The sequence below is a fragment of the Nesoenas mayeri genome (assembly GCF_963082525.1).
Source record: "Nesoenas mayeri genome assembly, chromosome: 7".
Classification (NCBI taxonomy): Eukaryota; Metazoa; Chordata; class Aves; order Columbiformes; family Columbidae; genus Nesoenas; species Nesoenas mayeri.
Window position 1 is genome coordinate 29052955 of NC_137551.1, and position 19244 is coordinate 29072198.

Sequence of the window (19244 nt, forward strand, 5' to 3'; positions counted from 1 at the left end):
CTGGGTTTCCCACAGACACAGCTGAAATAAAAGCTTATACTGCCAGGTAGTGCTGGGAATCCACTTGGATATTTAAATATATAGACCTGTCTGCACAGGCTGTGGTGTAAAAATGACCTTTTCAAACACTTGCTGTGCTTTTGTTTCATCACTCTCTTGGATAACGTGGCCAGGCGGCCAGGCAACTTTGTTTGTCTTCCCAGTACGTTTCTGTTTGGCTATCTGACACTGCTTCTGATTTCCAGAACTCTTGAGGGAAATACTAATTTCATGCCATTTAAGAGAAATTAACATTTCTCTCTCAGAATTTCTTGAAGGGAAGGGGGAAGAAAATTACATATACAAACATTCCCATTTGCACAGATAATTTCTTTAAAATATTGGGAATTTGAGTTGCTGTTACCCAATTGCTCTTTTTAGATCTAATATTGAACTTGAGTTTGATAAAAACACTTCCAGTATAAATGTTAGGAATGACTGCTTCTTTTAGCAAAAATACGCCTACCCCATCACATATCATTATGGACAGTGCTTTGATGCACCTGCACACAGTGATTGTCAGAAACCCGCAGAGAAGTCCCCCTCGGTGGTAGGAAGCTCTCCTGCCTCTGTCGAACTTGTAGCTACTCATTTGACCACTAGATGCCTTTGTGCACTGCCCAGCACTCCAGAGCACAGTTCCTGGTCGTTAAGGGCAGGCTGATTTTCAACTGAAGTTGCAGAGGCCCTTCTTTTGTCCATTGTATACATTATTTCTTATTTTTTTAACTTAATAATCGCTTTGTGTCCAGGAAGAGCTGTAATTCCATGATACTGTCCACGCATCGTGCACTGCCAAGGGTTATACAAGTACTCAGTGAGTCATAACAATCGACAGAAGAACTGGCCTGGGTGTTCTGCACACATAAACTTCTGCTGAGTGTCACCACGTCCCTTCCACCATCTGTCATACAGCACAGGCAGCACTGCCTGCTCCTGTCAGACCTTCCCGTAACATCTGCCCAGCGCCTAGCACGAAAAAGCCCTACACATATTTCCTCACTGCCTGAGCTGGAAGCACACACAAAGGTGGAGTTATCTGGTTCTTGCCCTTCTTCTAGCCGTCAAACCCAACACATCATGGACTGCAAGAGAAGGCAGACAAAGCAAACAGCAGATTGGAGTCTTTTATTCAGTCATCAGTCCTGCTGTGTGGGTAGCATCTTAGCAACTGGAACCCAAGTATGCAAAAATACTGAGTTTTCACAGTGAAAAACCAGACAGTATAAAATATTCCAGTATTGTCTCTTAGAACCATTATTTCAAGAAGATCCCTGTTTCAAAAGCAACATGCTTATTTGTTTGCTTTCTATTCTCAACCCCTCCTCCCCCCCAAAACAAAATTCTTCGGACAGTAACCCTCCTTGCCCCCACATCACTCACACATGTTGCGGGGAGAGAAACACTACATGAAATCCCCTCTTGATTTCCAAAGGTTTATTGAAGAACCTTCTCCCAGTGGTGTCAAGGGCCGAGAAGACGTAGATGATGACGACACCGAGCAGTCCTGATGGTCAACACACCACAGACAACTGCGGCACTACTGAACTCTGGCGAGAGGCTCCGTCTCCCGGATGAGCCACCGAAGAGCTTCATGCCGGCCTTGCCTCTCCAGTTCTGCTCCAATTACTTCCCTGCACTTCTGATGGTAGTTGTTCACCCAGTCACACTAGAGAAAAGGAGAGGGTAGGACATTCAGTATAAACGCAGAAAAGTTGGTGCCCTTACAAGCTTTCTACAGCCAAAGGCGTGTAGGCCCTTGTGCTCCTTGGGATTGAGCTGCTAGTCTGGGATGGGATGTCCCAAAAAGACAGACCTCTACTGCATGAAAGTGACTTGTAAATTTGATGAGGGTAGGAACTGAAGCAATTTGCCACTGATTTTCAGAGGAACCAAGGTTTGGTTCAGCTGGCAAGTATTTAAAGCCTCTGCAAATCACTGCTTCCAACATGTCAGAATAGCTACTTTGACACAGTCTAGTAAATCACTTTGCAAACTTGTAACTGAACAACGCAGTCCTGAGACATAAGTTGCCCTATTGCTCTGAACAGCAGACCTCAGTACACTTCACAGTCCTTCTCAGAAAAAGAAAATGCAAATAGGATTATAATTCAGAAAAGAAGGATGGGGTGAGGCAAAATAAAGAGTATGGTAAAAACACAGGATGAAACATGCCATGGTGAAGGAGATCTAAACAGAAAGTCTAGAGTGTGAAGCTATTCAGGAAATAAATGCTGCCCAGCAGGTGTCACTGATGTCTGCTCGGAGTCCGTACGTAGTGCAGAATGTGGTGCGGCTGAATGGGATTGGTCACGAGAAGACACAGACAACAACGTGGGACAATCATCAGTGTAAGTCTCAGGGGAGACAGCATGGGAGTCCGGCAGAAGTGAATTAAGGCAGGAGTAGGAAAAGTGAGATGATAGCAGCAAATATCGTATCAAGGAAACTGCCAAAATAACATAATCAGAGGGGTCCTCACTGCATCATAGAATAATTTAGATTGGAAGGACCTCTGGAGAGCTCATCTAGTCCACCCTCCTATTCAAAGCTGGATCAAGCCTAAAATAAAGTCATATTGCTCCAAGTCTCTCTCTGGATCTAGGAAATGGAACAGAGGCCAGTGGTTCTTGTAAACAAAACAGAACAAGCTGGTTCTAGTGCAAAGAAAGCAATGCAAATCTACTGTTTCACTTACCTCTTTCTGTGTCAGCAAATTAACATCAATCATTTTTGTCTGAATTGGAACCAGGGTTAAGGGTTCAAAAGTCAGGCTCCCTCTGTTTTTGAAATTGTACTACGGCAGAAAGACAGAGTTGTAAATATGAGAAACAGCTCTAGCCATATCACACTCCTCAGTTCATGTCATCACTACAGAACAACCCATGTAACATTCAGATGAAAGTGCAAGAACTTACAATAACAGATTTGTTACAGCTCAAAGAATCTCAATATAAACCTTAGTTACTTATTTCAGTGGTCATTTTTTAAAAGCCATGTCCCAGGTCACAGTTGTACTGGACTCAGCTTGATGACTATACAGTTAGATATTTCAGTTTGGCATGTCTAAAAGCATAACCCCACCAGACTGGCAATTATAATGTCAAAATCTGTCTGTAGCTTTGTTTCTACTGCCACTGAGGACTCTATCAGAGGAGAAAATCCTGACTTGAGAAGATCAACCAACCCTACAGCAATGACTCTTCAGGGGCTGAATACATGCTTCTGGTCTTGACATCCAGACAGAAAACATTTTAAAACAACTCTCACATACACATTTCAACCTATGGAAACTATGCAGAAGCAAAACCCCCATTAGCAAGGGAGACCTAGAATCAGTCTTCACCAAAGTGAGGTTTTGGAGACCAGGAGCCTCAACTGTCTGCAGCATGGTCCCACCTCAAGTTCCAGTCCTTTAAGTTCTACAACCAGTGAGTCATGAAGAAAGGTGCATCTTGAACAGGTCATTCACCTTGGTTTCAGCAGGGATCACGAGGACGACATTTTCTATTCGGATGCCAAAGGACCCATCTTCATAATACCCAGGCTCTGCAGAAACAGACAGTAATTAACTAAGCCACATAGCTGCACTGTGCAAATACTTACTCCCTACGGCGAAACTTCCCCTGCATGGCTTTAGTCCACTGAAGTCACTAAGCAATCTTAACATCCAGCATCCACAGAGGCAAACAAGTTTCTGACTCTACTTAATCTGCACAGAAGCCCCAAGCAAGGTGACAGCAAAAGCTCTCAAAGAGAGGAGAAACAAGACAGACAGCCCTAGAGCTCAGAGAGTCTCTTTGCAAGTCAAGAGCGAGCATAGAGTTTGCGTATTCCAAACACCAGAAACTCTGAAAATATTCATGTCTTTATGAAAGGCAAGTGGGTAACCCCTTCCGCAAAACACTTACTTTAGAGAGTGCTCCTCTGACTCCCTGAGATGATTTTTCAACCCTGAAGGAATGCAAGTCTCTCAGCAAACCCCAGCAAGCTGTTAATTTGCTACTGGAAGAATAAGGCATGTAAAGATTTAACAGCTGCCTCAAATAACCCATAGCAAAGACAGGATTAGCTTCTGAAAGCCTGGTGTCCACCTTGCACTGCAGCCGGCTCTTCCACTGCAGAACGGGAGGCAGCGTGCCAGAACCGGGCTGGTCAGCAGCACAGCTCTGCTGAGGTTTGCGCTGTAGAGAGCAGGAAGCAGACCTGCAGCACCCAACTGCAGAGATGCTTTGTGAAGGCGAAAGAGCTAAAATTAGGGTCTTTACCTAGGGAGCTTAAATGACAATTAAAATAAGAAACTGAGGAGGCAGGACCAGAGCTGATGATCCAACCTTTCCTTTAAACTATTGTCAGATTTATTGCCTCTGCATCTTAAAGAGCTTTGTCCCTTCCCCAATAGCCAGAGAGAATCATCAGTGCCAAATACCATCAGAGACAATCATGCCAGCCTCCAAGGGCTCGTCTGCAAAGGTTTTGTAGCTAATGCCGCAAGGACCCTCATGTACATTTAGGAAAGAGCCAACTCCATGTCCTGTCCCATGCAGGTAATCCAAACCACAGTCCCACAAGGCAGAGCGGGCAAAGGAATCTAGAAGGTGACCTGCAGAAGAAACAGACACCGAGAGAGAATTTGATCAAGTCAGGTTCCCTCAGAGACACTGAAAATCACACTGAAGGCTACAACCTGGAAAACATGCAAAAAAACCCAACCAATGCAACAAAACCCAACTCCACCCGCTCAAAAAAAACCCACCCACCACCAAACCAAAGAAAGCAAGTCATTGGATTGTTAGAAGCTACAGGACAGATTTGGCAAGTCAAGCCCTTTCTCAACTAAAGAACTCCTCTCTCTCTCCTGTTACACAGCTCTTCAGAAGAAGGTCTGTAGCACAAACATTGCACTGCTCCTTGCTCCACTGGGCTTTTCAGGAAAGAATCTAGTGGTTAAACGTCCCACAGAGAATTCAGTACCTTTCTTAAAGCTAGCTACACTAAGTGAACTCAAAGTATAACATCTGCCAATTGTATATGATGAACTAATCAGCCAGACTTCCCTTGCCTAAATGTCCAGACATTTCAGATTGTTTCAACCAGAACACAGAGAATCTCTGTGAACACCAAGCCCATATGTCCAAGTTCAGACACCTTCCAATTTCAGTTGAAGTTTCTCATATCACTACACAGCTGCTTCTCCCTCACCTACCCAAGAACGTGCACTCCAGAAAATTCTAAAAAGAGGCATCTTTGTGAAAGGTATCTGATCAGGAAGAAAATAGCTCTGGAACAAATTCACCAGGTGTGAATGTATGCCACAGCTTTTCCTGCACAAAATCAAAACAGCTCCTTTGTGTGTCATCTTCCCATGCTGCTCACTGATAAAAGAGATTTCACATTAACTGGAAGAGAAATAACAAGTCCTTTTGAAGCTGGAAAGTGACCTCTCGCTTTGACAGGGCCATGAGTAAAGCATAAAGACAACCTCTGAGCACAGAAAGGTCACAGATGTATTAGAACCAGAGCACTTTGAACACCCTTCAGACTTCCTCCCTCAGAATTTTCAGCACTGATTGATCCCAAGAGAGAGGGCATCAGGAACCCAGAATCCAAAATGTTATGATGGAAACAGACACAGTTAGATCAACATCTGCCCAACACATCTGGACCTGTCAACCATAAAGTTGCTTTCAGACCGCTTAATGGTTCTTCAGAGGTTACTGCTGTGGTCAAAACACTCCAACTCACCAACCCACCTTTGGTTCCATTTGGGAAGATGGCTGCACTCACAGCTATATGTCCCTTCAGGACATAGGTGAAGCATTCCTGTCAAAAAAATGTGTGCCATAAATAGACAGGAAGAGGCAAAATTTTGTGTTCCCCAGGAATGGAAAGAAAGACTGCATCTTGTAGCAAATTGCAGAGGATCTGGAAAGACTTGCTCATGCTCTCCTATGGCTGGCAATGCCAAAGGAAACCATGAACAGAAAGAGTTTAAATTACTCTGAAGATCTTCCTCTGCCAATTATGGAGACCGTGTCACAAACTCAAGACTGCAGGCTTAGTGCAGGATTCACCTGACCTACATGACTGATTTTCTTCGTGACTGTAGTCTTACTTCCTGAGCATACCCTACAGCATATTTTCATCACTGAGCAAACCATAATTATGAAATTAGTTTTAATTAAAGAGGAAATTTAAAAGAAACAAAATTACATTGCTGAATTTCCAACATGGACCTTCTCAGATAAGTCTGAGACTCATTTTTGATATGGTACACTAGACACAAACCACTGCTGCAGCCTTGCATTAGACACTGAGCTTTGCACTAAATTAAACCCCCCTAAATCCCATGTTGGACAAGCCAGTAATGTTTCTTCTCAGCCCACTGATTTTATTACTTCTTAGAGGAAACATGTCACTTTGCAGATGAGAAGTGTGCATTTTAAGATAGAAAGGTGTCATTCTCTAAACCACTTAGTTTGTATTTCAGAAGTCTGAAGTCTGACAGCCTTCTTTTCAGCCTTTACCAAAATGCTGTCACATATTATTAAATAAACGACACTTGATAGAGTGCTTTGGCTATATAGCGATAGGGCACATAGTAATTTGTTTAAGCAGCTCTAATTATAAGGGTCAGATTGCAAACCACAGTGAGATGCCAACTCACCTTCTCATAGGCTGATGGTGTGCCAAAATGCATTGTCCTGGTCACATCTGTTGTACCATCTCTTCAGAGGCAAACAAAGATGCAGGAAACAAAGGGATGGGGTAAAAAGAAAGATCAAAGTGAGAATGCACAGAAAACCCAGTCACACTGCAGCAAAACAACCAAACTCCTAAACTGGCAAAGTCATCTGCTCTGTGTTTCACAAGACTGATGATGTAACAGTTCCTAGTCTCAAGCCTTCCTAAACACATGTCCCAGATGTAGCAATAATGATTTACAATTCAAAATGTTATTTTTCATTCATAAGCATCCCAAAGTTCTTTGTAAATTAGAATCTAAACCGCTCATAAAAATGATGCTAATTTGAGGTTTAGCAACTGGTACCTGCCCATTGAGAACAGAACAGAGAAGGCCAAATTTAGACTGTTTGTATGGAAGATGACTCATTAGCAGCTTAAAAATGCATAGTTACGCACAAATGACAGCTACCAGCTCAGGAAACGGAAGGGAGCACAGTGTCTCTTTCATCCTCAGGATGTCTTGTGCTAAGATTTCTAGAAGTTATCCAGCATTTGGATACGGGTTAGTCTGAGATGTCAGAAACTGGCTCTAAGCTCCTTCTACATATATAATTTTGAGCCTGCTGTCAAAAACACAGAGGCTCTTGAAATAATGAGTTCCCTTTGACACACTCACTCCTGTGCCCACACTTTTCCCCAGCACACACAGGCCATGGCCACAAAGAACTTGTGGTTTCACTTCTCAGCAGGGGCAAGCAGAGCGCCCCTGTCACAATGCTGTCTTAAGTGCCACTGCTGTCCAGCTTACATTGTATTCAAAGGGCTGCTTTTCATAGTGGCACTAAGGAAATCGTTAATTAGGCAATCAGAGGGGAAGAAAAAAAGATCTCCTTGTAAAAGTCTTATCAAAGGATGTCTGTATGGGGTTCTTTTCAAAGCTCTTCCTGACTGACATAACAAAAAGGCATAGCTCTAAAGACAGAGCTCAACTCAAAGAAGCAGCCAGGCCTGTCCTGCATCTTTCTGAACAAGCCACTCCTCATCTATTTACACTGGTTAAAACCATCACTTCTTTCATTTTCCATGGAGTCAAGAGTTCCACAGTAAACAGCTGCAGAGACTAAGGCCATTGAATGGCACCATCAAAACAGCAACGAGTGAGTCAACAGACAAGACACCTTCCCAAAAACACACCTGAGACCAAAGTAGCCACTGGGATGAGAAATCCTGCCTCTGAGTCTCTCTCTGAAAAGGCAGAGAACACCAGAGGGCAGGGCTGTCCTGCTCCTTTGCCCCACTTTGCTCTGACCTTAACATCAGTCAAATCTGCCCACAGGACAGATGCTGGCAGGGCAGGTGTCTCATTTGGCTGTGCAGGCTGCTGTGTAGGCAGACCAGGCTAAACCAGGGCAGTCAGGCCTGCTCCCTGTCCCCTGCAGCTGTAATGCGCCAGGTGAGCAGAGCCACAGCAGAAGCATGCACCACCAGCTAGAGCACAGCTACCCTCGCACTGGTAATCGGACTCAGACGGGAACTGCATTTTTAGATCTCGTCCCCCACCACATCCAAGGCTTGTCAGCAGCCTTGATCTGCTGTCCTGAGCCCAGCTCAGGGCCTCCTGTCACAGATCAGTCACCCATTGACTGACGCACCTGACAATATTAAGAATCCCACAAACTCCCTCCAGAGCAGATACAAGGAGCAGACTCTGTGAAACAGCACTGTGCTCAAAACTGCACGTTGCTGTGCCTGTCAGAGGACCTGTGAGCTGACCCTGCAGGTTGTCACTGGGAGCAGAAGACTAAGTGGTTCAGCACCATTCATTGCACTCACTTGTACTGTGCTCCTGAGTCCAGGAGGTAGATCTCGTTGACAGACAGCGTTCTGTTGGTCTCAGGAACTGGCCTGTTCAGTTAAACACAAAGGTTTTTGTTCCATAATTTTAAGGTCTCCAGCCCACGTCTGCCATCCAGAAACCATATTAAGTGCAAGCTTGGATGTGTCGGCTCTGGCAGTGATGGAAAACCCACACACACTGAGCCAGAGATCATACTGAGGAGTGTATTTGTCTACAGTAAATAGCACTATAGTACAGAGAATAGCTTTGTTGCTTCCAGCAAAACCCTCAACATCTGTTCCTGGACATATTTCGGAACAGTCTGCACTTCATACTCATCCTTCCCAGACTTCTGCCCCCAAAATAGCCCTTTTCTATGGCCCCCAGCAGGTCAGCATGCTGCCAGCAGGGAGAGATCTTTCTTTAGTAAGTGTGGACGCTCTAGTGAAATAAAGCAAGATGGCAATCAACAGTGACTGCATCTCCCTGGAGTACTCTGTTGTGACTCCACAAAGAAGCCAGACAGCTCATTCCAACTATGTGTGCAGAAAGATGAAAGGAGAAGCTATGTCTCTCTTACTTGTAGTGAATGATGGCTCCATTTGGACCTGTGCTTGATATGGTAGCAAAACTCAATTCAACAAAGTCTTTCTGTTGACTGAAAGAAAAGATTGTGATCACTACAGTGTGAGGGAGAGGAGCACACCAGGCACCTGGAGTGCCCCATCCTCAGTTTCACATCACCTCAGCCTCCCTCTTAGCCTTGAAAGACATCTGGGCAAGCACACTCAGGTAGAAGAATTGTACAGATCGAAGCCCAATCTTCCCAGCCATGTGGAAACCTGCTTTCCATATCTACCCTTTCCTTACAAGCAGATAATTCACCACCCAGACCACTCACGGAAGAGATGTCCTGAACAACTTCTTTATTACTTATTTACTCCAAGACGTTTTTAGAGGTCCTGTTGATGTACACGTGGGAGTATCTCTCAATACAAACGGTGCTCATTCTCCATCAGAAGAGGAGGAAATCTTACTCTTACATCAACTCCTCTGTGGTAAGAAAACAACTGTCTCATATTTAAGCATCCTAACCTGTGGCACTCCTCATTGCTATCTCAAAAGGAAAGCGGATAGGATCCAGTGGGCTGGGACTTGTATCTCCCAAGAGACCCAATTCTTCCCCAACTCTTTCAAGTGTTCAAAGAAATCCTGTGGTAACGGATTGTCCTCCGGTAAAATATATCTGTGAGTGAGCTGGATTTCTAAAGAATAAAATAAAAACAAAGGATAAAAACACCACCCAGAAAACACCCTTGCAGGGGATTGACTTTTTACCTGCGAAACTCCTCTGCTTTGTCTGCAGCAATTATTTCTGTTACTGTTCCCTTTGGAACCTGGTGGACAAAGATGTAGGTTGAATTAGTACCCCAAGCAAAGAAAATACTCTATGCTTAAGCACTGGGCCTTGTCTGTATATTATGAAACACTCCCAAAGTCACCTCTTTCCATGTTCCTGTCCCCATTCCTCAATAATGACAAACACAATCCCAGCAATATTGTGCATGGTATGTGAGAAGCAGGAAGCAGAGATGGTCACAGCACAATTGCTGAACCCTGACTAGGGAGCAGTTAGTGCAGCATTATCTTCACTGAGATATGTACAGAGGTAACATCTCACAAGGCAACATCTCTCCACAGACAGGTTACACTAAGCTCACACAGTTCTCTCCAACAGACCATGGTATTAGCAGAACTTCTACACTTTTAAATCGGAAATGGAAGCAGTTGCAGGAAAAACAAAGGAAGTTAAATTTTAATTTAGGCATTTGATAAACTGAAACCTGTGACACAACTTCCCCAGTTCTGGACAGCAGGCAAAGAGAAGCAAGAGCCACGTTTCATAACCCCCAAGGCAGACTGAGTGAGGTACTCAGACATGTAAAAAAGTACCTTCTGGAAGTCATCAAGCCACCTCCATAGGTAAAGTCAATGGACTCAGACATGCAATGGCACAGGAGCACAGCTTAATAAGTTGCCGTGGAACACCTGGCACTTGACGCCTTCACAGTGTATATGTATGTGGGCATGAATGCCTCTCTCTGTTCACAAATGCCAAATCTGTCCATACTGCCAGACAACATCGATTATCACGAGAATAATTCCAAAGTATTGCACCAAACTGGATATTATTTCATCATTTACATTAGCACCCCAGCACAAGACAGTACTAACAATACATTAGCCGTGTTCAGGTCGTTTCTCATCTGCTCTGGCTTTGGTCTGTGTAAAATTGGTGGGACAATGTTTTAAAATAAAAATCATTCAGCCTTGGGTGAAGGCATGATTGAAATCCCTCACAAAATACAGATAAAACCCCAAACGTTTCCCCACTTTCAGCAAAGGCCCTATAAAGTCTATCAAAGAGTTTATGTTATTGAAGAATTTTACATAGCAATAAAATCTCCACATTAAAAAAAAATAATACACTACCTCTTTCTCCAGCCAGTTAAAGAGCTCACAGAGGGCAACAGCATCTTTAATCTATGTTAAAATATGCAAAAGAAAAGGGAATTGAGAAGAACAAAGAATTATCAATCCTCAGTACAAACAGTTTTTGATGCAAAAGAATCATTTCATGCAATCATCTTGGTTGGAAGAGACCCTCAAAGATCATCAAATTCGACCTGCATGTTTTCAGTCAAGAGTTCGACTTGCAAATTTCAGAAACGCAAACTAAGAGATGATCTAAGAGGTCTTTCCAGGTTCTGCATCCTGTAATTAATACAAGCACTGGTAATTTATCAGGACAATGAAATAAACGTTAATAAAGGTTTAGGGCTGGGAAGTATCTTACTGTGAAGAATTACCAAGTATTCAGCAAATACCAGCTTTACCCCACACATGTCTTTCAAGTCTCTTTTGCTTGAACACACAAGATCTTGCATTTCAGATTGTGGAAGGTAACCACACGACACATCTGGTGACATGACAGGGGAACATGCCCTGTGGGCACAAGGGCACTAGACACACGCTGTCAAGCAGCTTCTGGCTTCTCTCCTGCCTGATGAACCCCATTTTTCTTCCTTTTTTCAACATGCTTGCAGCACACAGCGGGGCAAGAAGCAGGAGACAAATGTACATGAACAAGCCACAATTTTGTCTTCAGGTGGCAGGTGAGAAAGTGTCTCTGCTCAATACAAGTATTTTTACTTCCCCTTAATTAACAGGGAAAGAAAAGCATTGAAATAGAAAGTAGCAGTTCCCCAGAAGCTAGCAGAAAATATGGGACGAGTCCAGAATTGCCAGTCCTGCTTTTAGTGGCACATTTCTCCTGTTGTGAAAACTGCTGCCTGAAAATTAACAGGAAATAAACAAGAGAAAACTTAAGCCCCACCATGAACCTGTTTCACAGGCAGCTTCTTTGCTTGAAAACACCAGGCTCCCTGGGAAATCAGCCTCATTTCCAGAGTGTCAGGATGATGACACAAAACTAGAGTGCTCTGAGGACACTGGCTGCTTCTGAACATCTTGGCCTGTGTTTTGCACCATGTGTTAAATAATTGCTCTGTGTTCTTTAGGTTGTGTTTATTCAAGTGATATCAATTGGAAGACTCCACTGAGAAAGACAACAGAACTAGCAAGGGGCAATGAACATCCTTTTGAGGGCTCATACTCTAAACAACACTTCTCAAGTCTGCATGGTCTTCCAACAGAGCAAGGTTGGTTTCTCATACTATTACAAATGTTGTTCTTCACTCCAAGAGAATGCTAAACAAGCAAAAAATCCTGCTACAACAGCAGTAGATGTCTGACAAAACAAAAAAACAACACATTTTTATCCTGTCATGCAAATTCTTATTTGCTTTTTAATCTAAAACACTAAAACCGAAAGGAAAATGTAATTTCTTTCCCCATTCGTAAAGCAAACCTCTTGCCATGCACAAGAAGGATCTCAAGGCTTCACTTACATGTGCTCTTCTCATGCCTTCTGTTTCCGATGCATTCTTCACAGCTTTTGCAATACAGATGGGAGTATATGGGGTGAGGTACTGGTAAGCCTGCAGCAGAAGGACAGGGATTACTTGTGGATTAGTCAGACTACATAATCCTACAGGTTTAATAACTCAAGCCTGGCCACGATTTGTACTTCGGCAGTCTCTCTCAACCTTCAGCGCTGAGACACTGGTTGCCAGTAGTCAGCTAAGTGCGCTGGGGAATAAAGAGAAGAAACGGTCCCTAACTGAAGGAAGAACAGCCACAGGGAAATCCAGGGAACAAAAGAGTCAACAGCTTGTCATGAAGCAGGGTGAAGATTTGGATATCCTAAATATCACATATTTCAATGTCTGAGTCCAAATGGTTTTCCTGTTGCTAATGTACACTAAACGCCCAGAAACAGACAATGAGAAACACCAGTCCCAGGGACTAAGGTGGAACTTAGGCTGTGCAAACAGACCTAAAAAGTACCTTGACTTGTTACTTGACTGTCACCCTCAAGCAGCAGGGAGCAAAGGGTACTAGCCCAGGTACTGAGCACTGAAGCTGAACCTGGTGGGACCCTCAAGGCTGTGCCTCCTCCAGCACTGAGCATCACCGCTTCTGATGATCAGCAGCTCTGATAAACACATCAAGATCCCCAAAAATATGAAAGGCCTTTGCAAAGCTGAGCTTTATATGCTCTTCACTTCTGAAAGGAGCTTACATCACCTGTTAGAAGCAAAGTTTTCCTGTGCCTGGACAGGGTGGCCCTGCATTAATAACTAGTAACTGAACCCTTGCAACTATGCACTTCCGCAAGCATCAGATGGTCCTTAGATTAGCCAGAATGCTTGGCTGGTTCTGAGCACATCTTCAGAAATTCACCAACTGACGTGACTTGCCCGAGCATCGTCACACTTGGCATCAGAAGAAGGAACAAAACCAGTCTTTTGCTCTGCAGTCCTCTGCTCTACCTCATTATATATCAGGAGATGGGATGAGCACCTACACAGGCATAACCCAAGGAACGTGTTGCTTCCCTGTTCTCAGTGCACTAGCATACAAATAACCACTCGAATTCATAGGAAATGCCTGGTAGGCTCTCAGCAAAGGCAAATTTCACCCAAATCCTACAGTCTTACAGTTTCCAAATTCTTAAATATAGCAATACAATTACACTACATTATGCAGAAACTAAAGTACTGAAGAAGCCAGAAGAAAGTCAGGAAAGTCCTTTTATCAGTCAGGATAAAACTTCTCAACAGTCAGATTTATAGATAGGCTTGCCTTTTACAGATACTGGTAGGTTCTATTATTCTTCTGTGAAAAGCATATTTACATGCAGCTGTAGGCAAATCTATAAAGGGTTTGCAGATCTGTGTTTAATAATGGACTGGATTTTTGCCAGTGTCAATATTTGGCTTTGAGGGAGACAGACAGTAAATGGACTTCCAGCACTAGGGTTCTTCAAAGCACCCCAGGCCAGTTGCTCAGCTGGTGTAAAGTGGTATAGAGCTGGAGAAAAATGGCCAGTGTGAGGAACTGCAAAACCTTTGGCTCTTTCAGTGATTCTTAAGTGGTTTTTAATAACAACATTTCAGTCCATCCTCTCCTGCTTTCTATTGCACAGAGCTCCTTGAGGCAGGGACTCTCCTGTTGCATACAGAGCAGGTAGCACTGTAGTGACTCAGTATCAGCCAAAACTTCCAATGCTAAAGGGGTAAATAATGTAACTACAATTCATTACGTTCCTTAATCTAGACCAGACCTGCTGTACTACTCCATATGGATGCTCTGTATAATCACCTACAGCAATTTATATAAACTCGGCTTAGTTCACTGACTCCAACTAGAGCAAGGAGTATTTTACTCTGAAGTCAAAGGAGCCACCACAATTTACCCTGAATGCTCCATAGACTCTAGGCTTTCTGCTACCCTGAACAAAAAAGAGTGCAAAAAATGTATTCTGTATCAAGAGGCCATTTGGACATAGAAATGGACTGACAGTGTCAGGAGATTTAACCCTGAGCCTGGGGGGCACTCTCTAGCTTGCTCATGTACATGTCTTGTTGGTTTTTAAAACAAAATAAACCCACACAAGGTAAACTGCACATTTCCCTCAAGTCAGTGCAAAGGCACAGAGACCCACATCCTGTAGTAAAGCGATACGTTTAAACCGACAAAACTTTCCAGCCCTGTTCAGTTTTACCATCTGTCCTGATGCATCAAGTGCAATGAAGCTATTAAGGCGCATAAGTGAATGTCATCACTGCAGAAAAATAACACGTGGTTCCTGCTATTTTGGCCATGAGAGCTGGAGTGTTTAAGCAGAGATTTGTGCTGGTATCAAACTGTGGCAGCCTGGGGATACACAAAAACACCCGGCTCTTGGGATGTTGTCTTTCGGAACACACAAAAGCTGAGACCACTCTTGAAATTCCTGTATACAGAAAAAAGCCTTTAGGCCCCAGAAGTTAGCTCTGTGCTCAGGGGTACAGCTGTATCATATGCACACCTGCAGCACAACCATGCAGTACATGCAACGGGAGATATCTGCTTGCCCAGTGGAGGCAGAAACCTGATGGTGAGTGAATGCAGACTTACAGCCACTTTTTACGATTCACTTCTTCCTTCTGCAACTCCTTCATCTGAGCCCTGCGATTCTCAGGAAGGAAGCCTGGACAGTTTAGTAATCCAGCACAAGGACAAATTCTGTTCAGCAGGTCTGGCCTTCCACAGCAACACCTGGGAACACCCACTGGTCCTTGACTCCCAACCATATTTACTCACTGTATCTGGCAGGTGTTAGATATCTCTGTAAATTGGATGGTATTCCAGAGAACGTGATCTCTAGCTAACGAGAGATGCACAAAAGAGGTCTGTAGTTGCTGCTGTCTCCTTCCCCAAGTATCTCCTTTATGACTATTGGAATAGTAGGTGGACTTCAGGACTCACAGCCAGCCAAGTTCAAGTATGAGAGTAAGATATATCAAGTACAGCTGCACAGAAATTACTCTGATGCTACAGCTGTCCTTCAGCAGATGCACTCACTGCATGGGCAACCAGTGCCTGCAGGTTATCTGTGTCCTCACAAGGTTCCTTGCTGCAACAACTGTGTCACCCTGTCCCTCCTGTCTTTGGTACAAGATGTCACATATTGCCTGACATCCTTGAGCCACTGAAATATCATAAGGGGAACTATCTTCAGACACTCAGATCAAGCCCAATGGCCCCTCCCAAAAGTCCTGCTCAACTTCCCTGCTTCAGTCTCTACAACTTTCCAGCTCCTGCTGCTGGTTCACATAAGGCTGATGCTTCAGCCATGGGCAGAATGACCCAAGTTCACCCTGCTCCCTCTCTCCCTCCCCTCCCCTCTCTCGCTGTACTTGTCTTATCTTAAGCTGACAATTCTTTGGGTAAATCGGCTTAGCGAGTTGGAAGGGCAGTTCCAGCGAGAGCAACCCCAGGATTAACAACCCCTCAATACCTCAGCATTGCTGGATCCCTTCCACACAAGCTCCAGCCTGCATCATGCTTTGCAGAGGGGAAGCTGTTGCCACTTGCCCTCAGTAACACCGTTCCTGACCATGCTGAGCAGAGAGGAGAAAAGTATTTCCCCTTGCAAATGCCACTAACCTTGGGAATGGCCTCGGTCAGAGCATAGCTGGCTTTGTCACTGAGCCATACTTTTTCCTTGGGTGAGAGGTCTGCGCCAACAGCCTGCAGCTCTGACAGAATAGATCCATAGGGCATCACCTGGATTTTAAACTCAGGCTCCAGGTTGGAGTCGAGCTGTAAGTGCTCCCTGACAACTGGATCCATCATCCGGTCACCATCGATGAACAGCCTGAGAAACAGAGCAGATGGGTGAGACCACATCTGACAGTGGTTGGAGTAAAGGATGGAAGGAGAAAGCATTCTGGTGACATTACAGGGAGAAATGAGTTTGTTAATTATGCACTATACTTTGTCCTATATTGCTTTAACCACTGGCCTTCACACAGCTTAAATCCTGCTCTGAAATTAAGATGTATCACCCTGTTGAGAGGAAAGGAGCTGATAGCATTCTTGTTTGTATGACACAGTCAAAATGCCTGCATCCCATCACTGCACTTCAAGCAGGATAGAGTAACAGAAAGATGTGCCAGGGGAGGTTTAGGTTGGACATTAGGTAAAGGTTCTTCACCCAGAGAGTGCTGGAGCACTGGAACAGGCTCCCCAGGGAGGTGTCACGGCTCCAAGCCTGACAGTGTTCAAGAAGAGACTGGACAACACCCTCAGACACATGGTGTGAACTGTGGGGTTGTCATATCCAGAGACAGGAGTTGGACTAGATGATCGTTGTGGGTCCCTTCCAACTCAGGACATTCTATGATTCTATGAAATAATGGCCATTCTTTAATTTTTAAGAGTAACATCTGAAAATGGAAAAGCTACTATTGTTCTAAGTACCACATTGTTCTTTCACTGAATTGGAAAGTTCAGCTCAGCCTCCACATACAGCTTGTACTCACTCAGCCAGGTTCTGCCTCATGGATCTGCTAGAAGCTTGGAGATGGGGCTCATTACACAGGGCAGTCACAGGAAACAAGCCTTCTGTCATAAGCCAGACCTGAAACTTTTCTACACAGTCCCTGCATTTTTGAAGTGACTCATCAATGGCATTAGAGAAAAGTTTTCCAGTGTCCAGGCCAGCACTGGCTCTTACCCACATTTCACTCAGGGGTCCAAGGGCCCTCCATGTAATCTCAGGGTGACAGACAGAGGGGTCAGCCACCGCGCCCAAGGTCATGAAGCGAGTCAGCCAAAGTGCTGCGGAGCACAGCAGAGCTCTCGGCTGCCTCTCTAGCTCTGACCAGAGGAGGAGAGTAATTAATGTTGAAGACAAAAGTGCTCAGAAGGGACATTAAAGCACCCGAGTGTAGGCATTTTGAAAAGACAAATACTTTGCTAGAACAGCTCTCCCACAGAGAAATGCATCTTGGGGGACAGAAGACGGGAAAACAAGCACCTGATTGTGTTCATTCCTATGACGGCGTATGCAAAAAATACAGGATTGTACTCAACATCAGAGCCTCGGAGGTTGAAAAGCCCTGGAAAATAAGAATGCCAAGAATTACAGTCCTAGTTCATCTTCTGTAACAGAGAAAGCCAAAAATAATCTCAGCTAAACACAGTCAAGCAATGAATCATGGCGGGGACAGGCCGCGGGTCCAGCTCCCACCCAGCTGTCCCACGTCCTGCTGCTTTTGCAGCAATCCTAAGTTTTTGTCAGGAGATGGCACCAGAACTGCAGTTTAAACAATCTCATCGGGCAAGGGGCTTAACTTCTGCAGGGGAGCTGGCTGGGAAGAAAGTAGGTGCTGGGAAGAAAGCAGGTACAGGGAAGAAAGTCAAGGACACATATTCAAAAAAAACAGTGTTTGCCCTTTCTGGTCTGTGCAATGCAATAAAAGCTCATTTCTCAATAGCCAGAAGACTTCAAAGTTACATGTTATCACTTCATTTCAATCCTTGTTTTGATACTTGAGGGAAGAAGACACAATTGGCAAGACTAAAATACTCCAAAAAGGCCTCTCATTTGGGTGCCTCCAAAGCTCAGATTCAGACTGCATGGTCTAGGGCTTATTTCACGAAGATTTTACCCCACATAACTCCAGGCAAAGTCGAAAGGGGAAGCAGATGTTCAGCATCTCCAAACTCCTGATTTTAAGGTCAAATAAAAACCCCAGGGTACCCAATTAGCTGAAATGAGTTACTCAAGGCAATAAGGCCAGCCAGCAGGAGAGCTGGGGAAAAAAAACATGTCCTACATCACAACCCAGCACTGTATTCATCAAACTGTGCAAATTCTGCCACAAAAGTAAAAATAGAGTTTGAGTCTCCCCAGGGAAGGAGTAGGTCACTTGAAAGCAGGAAAGAACCACAAAGAACTCTTCACTGCATGGGTACAAACTTCTTCACTCAGCTGACTCCCAATGCAGTAAGGAGGCAACAGCCTCCTCTGTGGCTCTTTTTCTGGCCCCAGAAACTTATCTGGAGTTTAATACAGTGAATTCAATTAGATAAAATTAAACTTATTCCCCCTTCCCCCTTTAGGAACCAGGCACCCAGCAATAAGCTTCTCTCATTACCTCCTCTGGTCCACCTTAAAACCCTGGATTCATAACCGAGCTTGGCTTAGCTGGAGACGTTTAATCTGAAACCACCTCAGGGCACCAATTTATCATTAATTTAATTGGAGATGCGCCTGAAAAGGTGAGCCACACAATCTCTGCTCACGCAGGCCTCCCCAGGGAGGAGTCATATCACCACTCTCTGAAGTTCTTCTTTCATGAGACAAGCTCTTTGCTCAGTGTCCTAGATCCAGGAGAGCCCACAGATCTCAGCAAGCTGGCCTCTCCCAGCGCCAGAGATGCTGCGCTGGCAGTGCTGGAGCTGGGAACGCGCTGCCTGCATTTCTACATCTCCAGAGCAGACACAGGCACAAGCGGCACTCACACTCTGCCAGTGCTGTGTTTCCACTGCACCAGTCTGCACACTGGTGATTTCTGCACAAAGGATACACAGCACTAGTAACAACAGGCCTTGGGGAACCACTGCTGTTTCTGGCTGTTCTCCCTTCCTATGCACTGGGCTGGGAGCCAGGATGTGGTGACCTCGTCATCCTGGGGCCCCAAACATGGAGGGACCCTCTAGT

The 19244-nt window shown here is 44.5% G+C and overlaps 1 protein-coding gene across 1 annotated transcript in view; it reads right to left on the reverse strand.

The window, feature by feature from the left end:
• Positions 1 to 1323: 1323 nt before the first annotated feature.
• Positions 1324 to 19244, reverse strand: part of XPNPEP1 (X-prolyl aminopeptidase 1) — a 31874-nt gene continuing 13953 nt past the window's right edge. Inside the window, exons 9-21 of the mRNA XM_080347881.1 lie at positions 17556 to 17637; positions 16181 to 16391; positions 12535 to 12624; positions 11057 to 11107; positions 9902 to 9960; positions 9144 to 9221; positions 8560 to 8631; positions 6707 to 6767; positions 5793 to 5862; positions 4469 to 4642; positions 3512 to 3588; positions 2738 to 2836; positions 1324 to 1708 (exon numbers count right to left, since the gene is read on the reverse strand). Coding sequence (XP_080204007.1) covers positions 1580 to 1708; positions 2738 to 2836; positions 3512 to 3588; positions 4469 to 4642; positions 5793 to 5862; positions 6707 to 6767; positions 8560 to 8631; positions 9144 to 9221; positions 9902 to 9960; positions 11057 to 11107; positions 12535 to 12624; positions 16181 to 16391; positions 17556 to 17637 — 1253 coding nt within the window. The 3' untranslated portion in view covers positions 1324 to 1579. The remainder of the gene's footprint in view (positions 1709 to 2737; positions 2837 to 3511; positions 3589 to 4468; positions 4643 to 5792; positions 5863 to 6706; positions 6768 to 8559; positions 8632 to 9143; positions 9222 to 9901; positions 9961 to 11056; positions 11108 to 12534; positions 12625 to 16180; positions 16392 to 17555; positions 17638 to 19244) is intronic.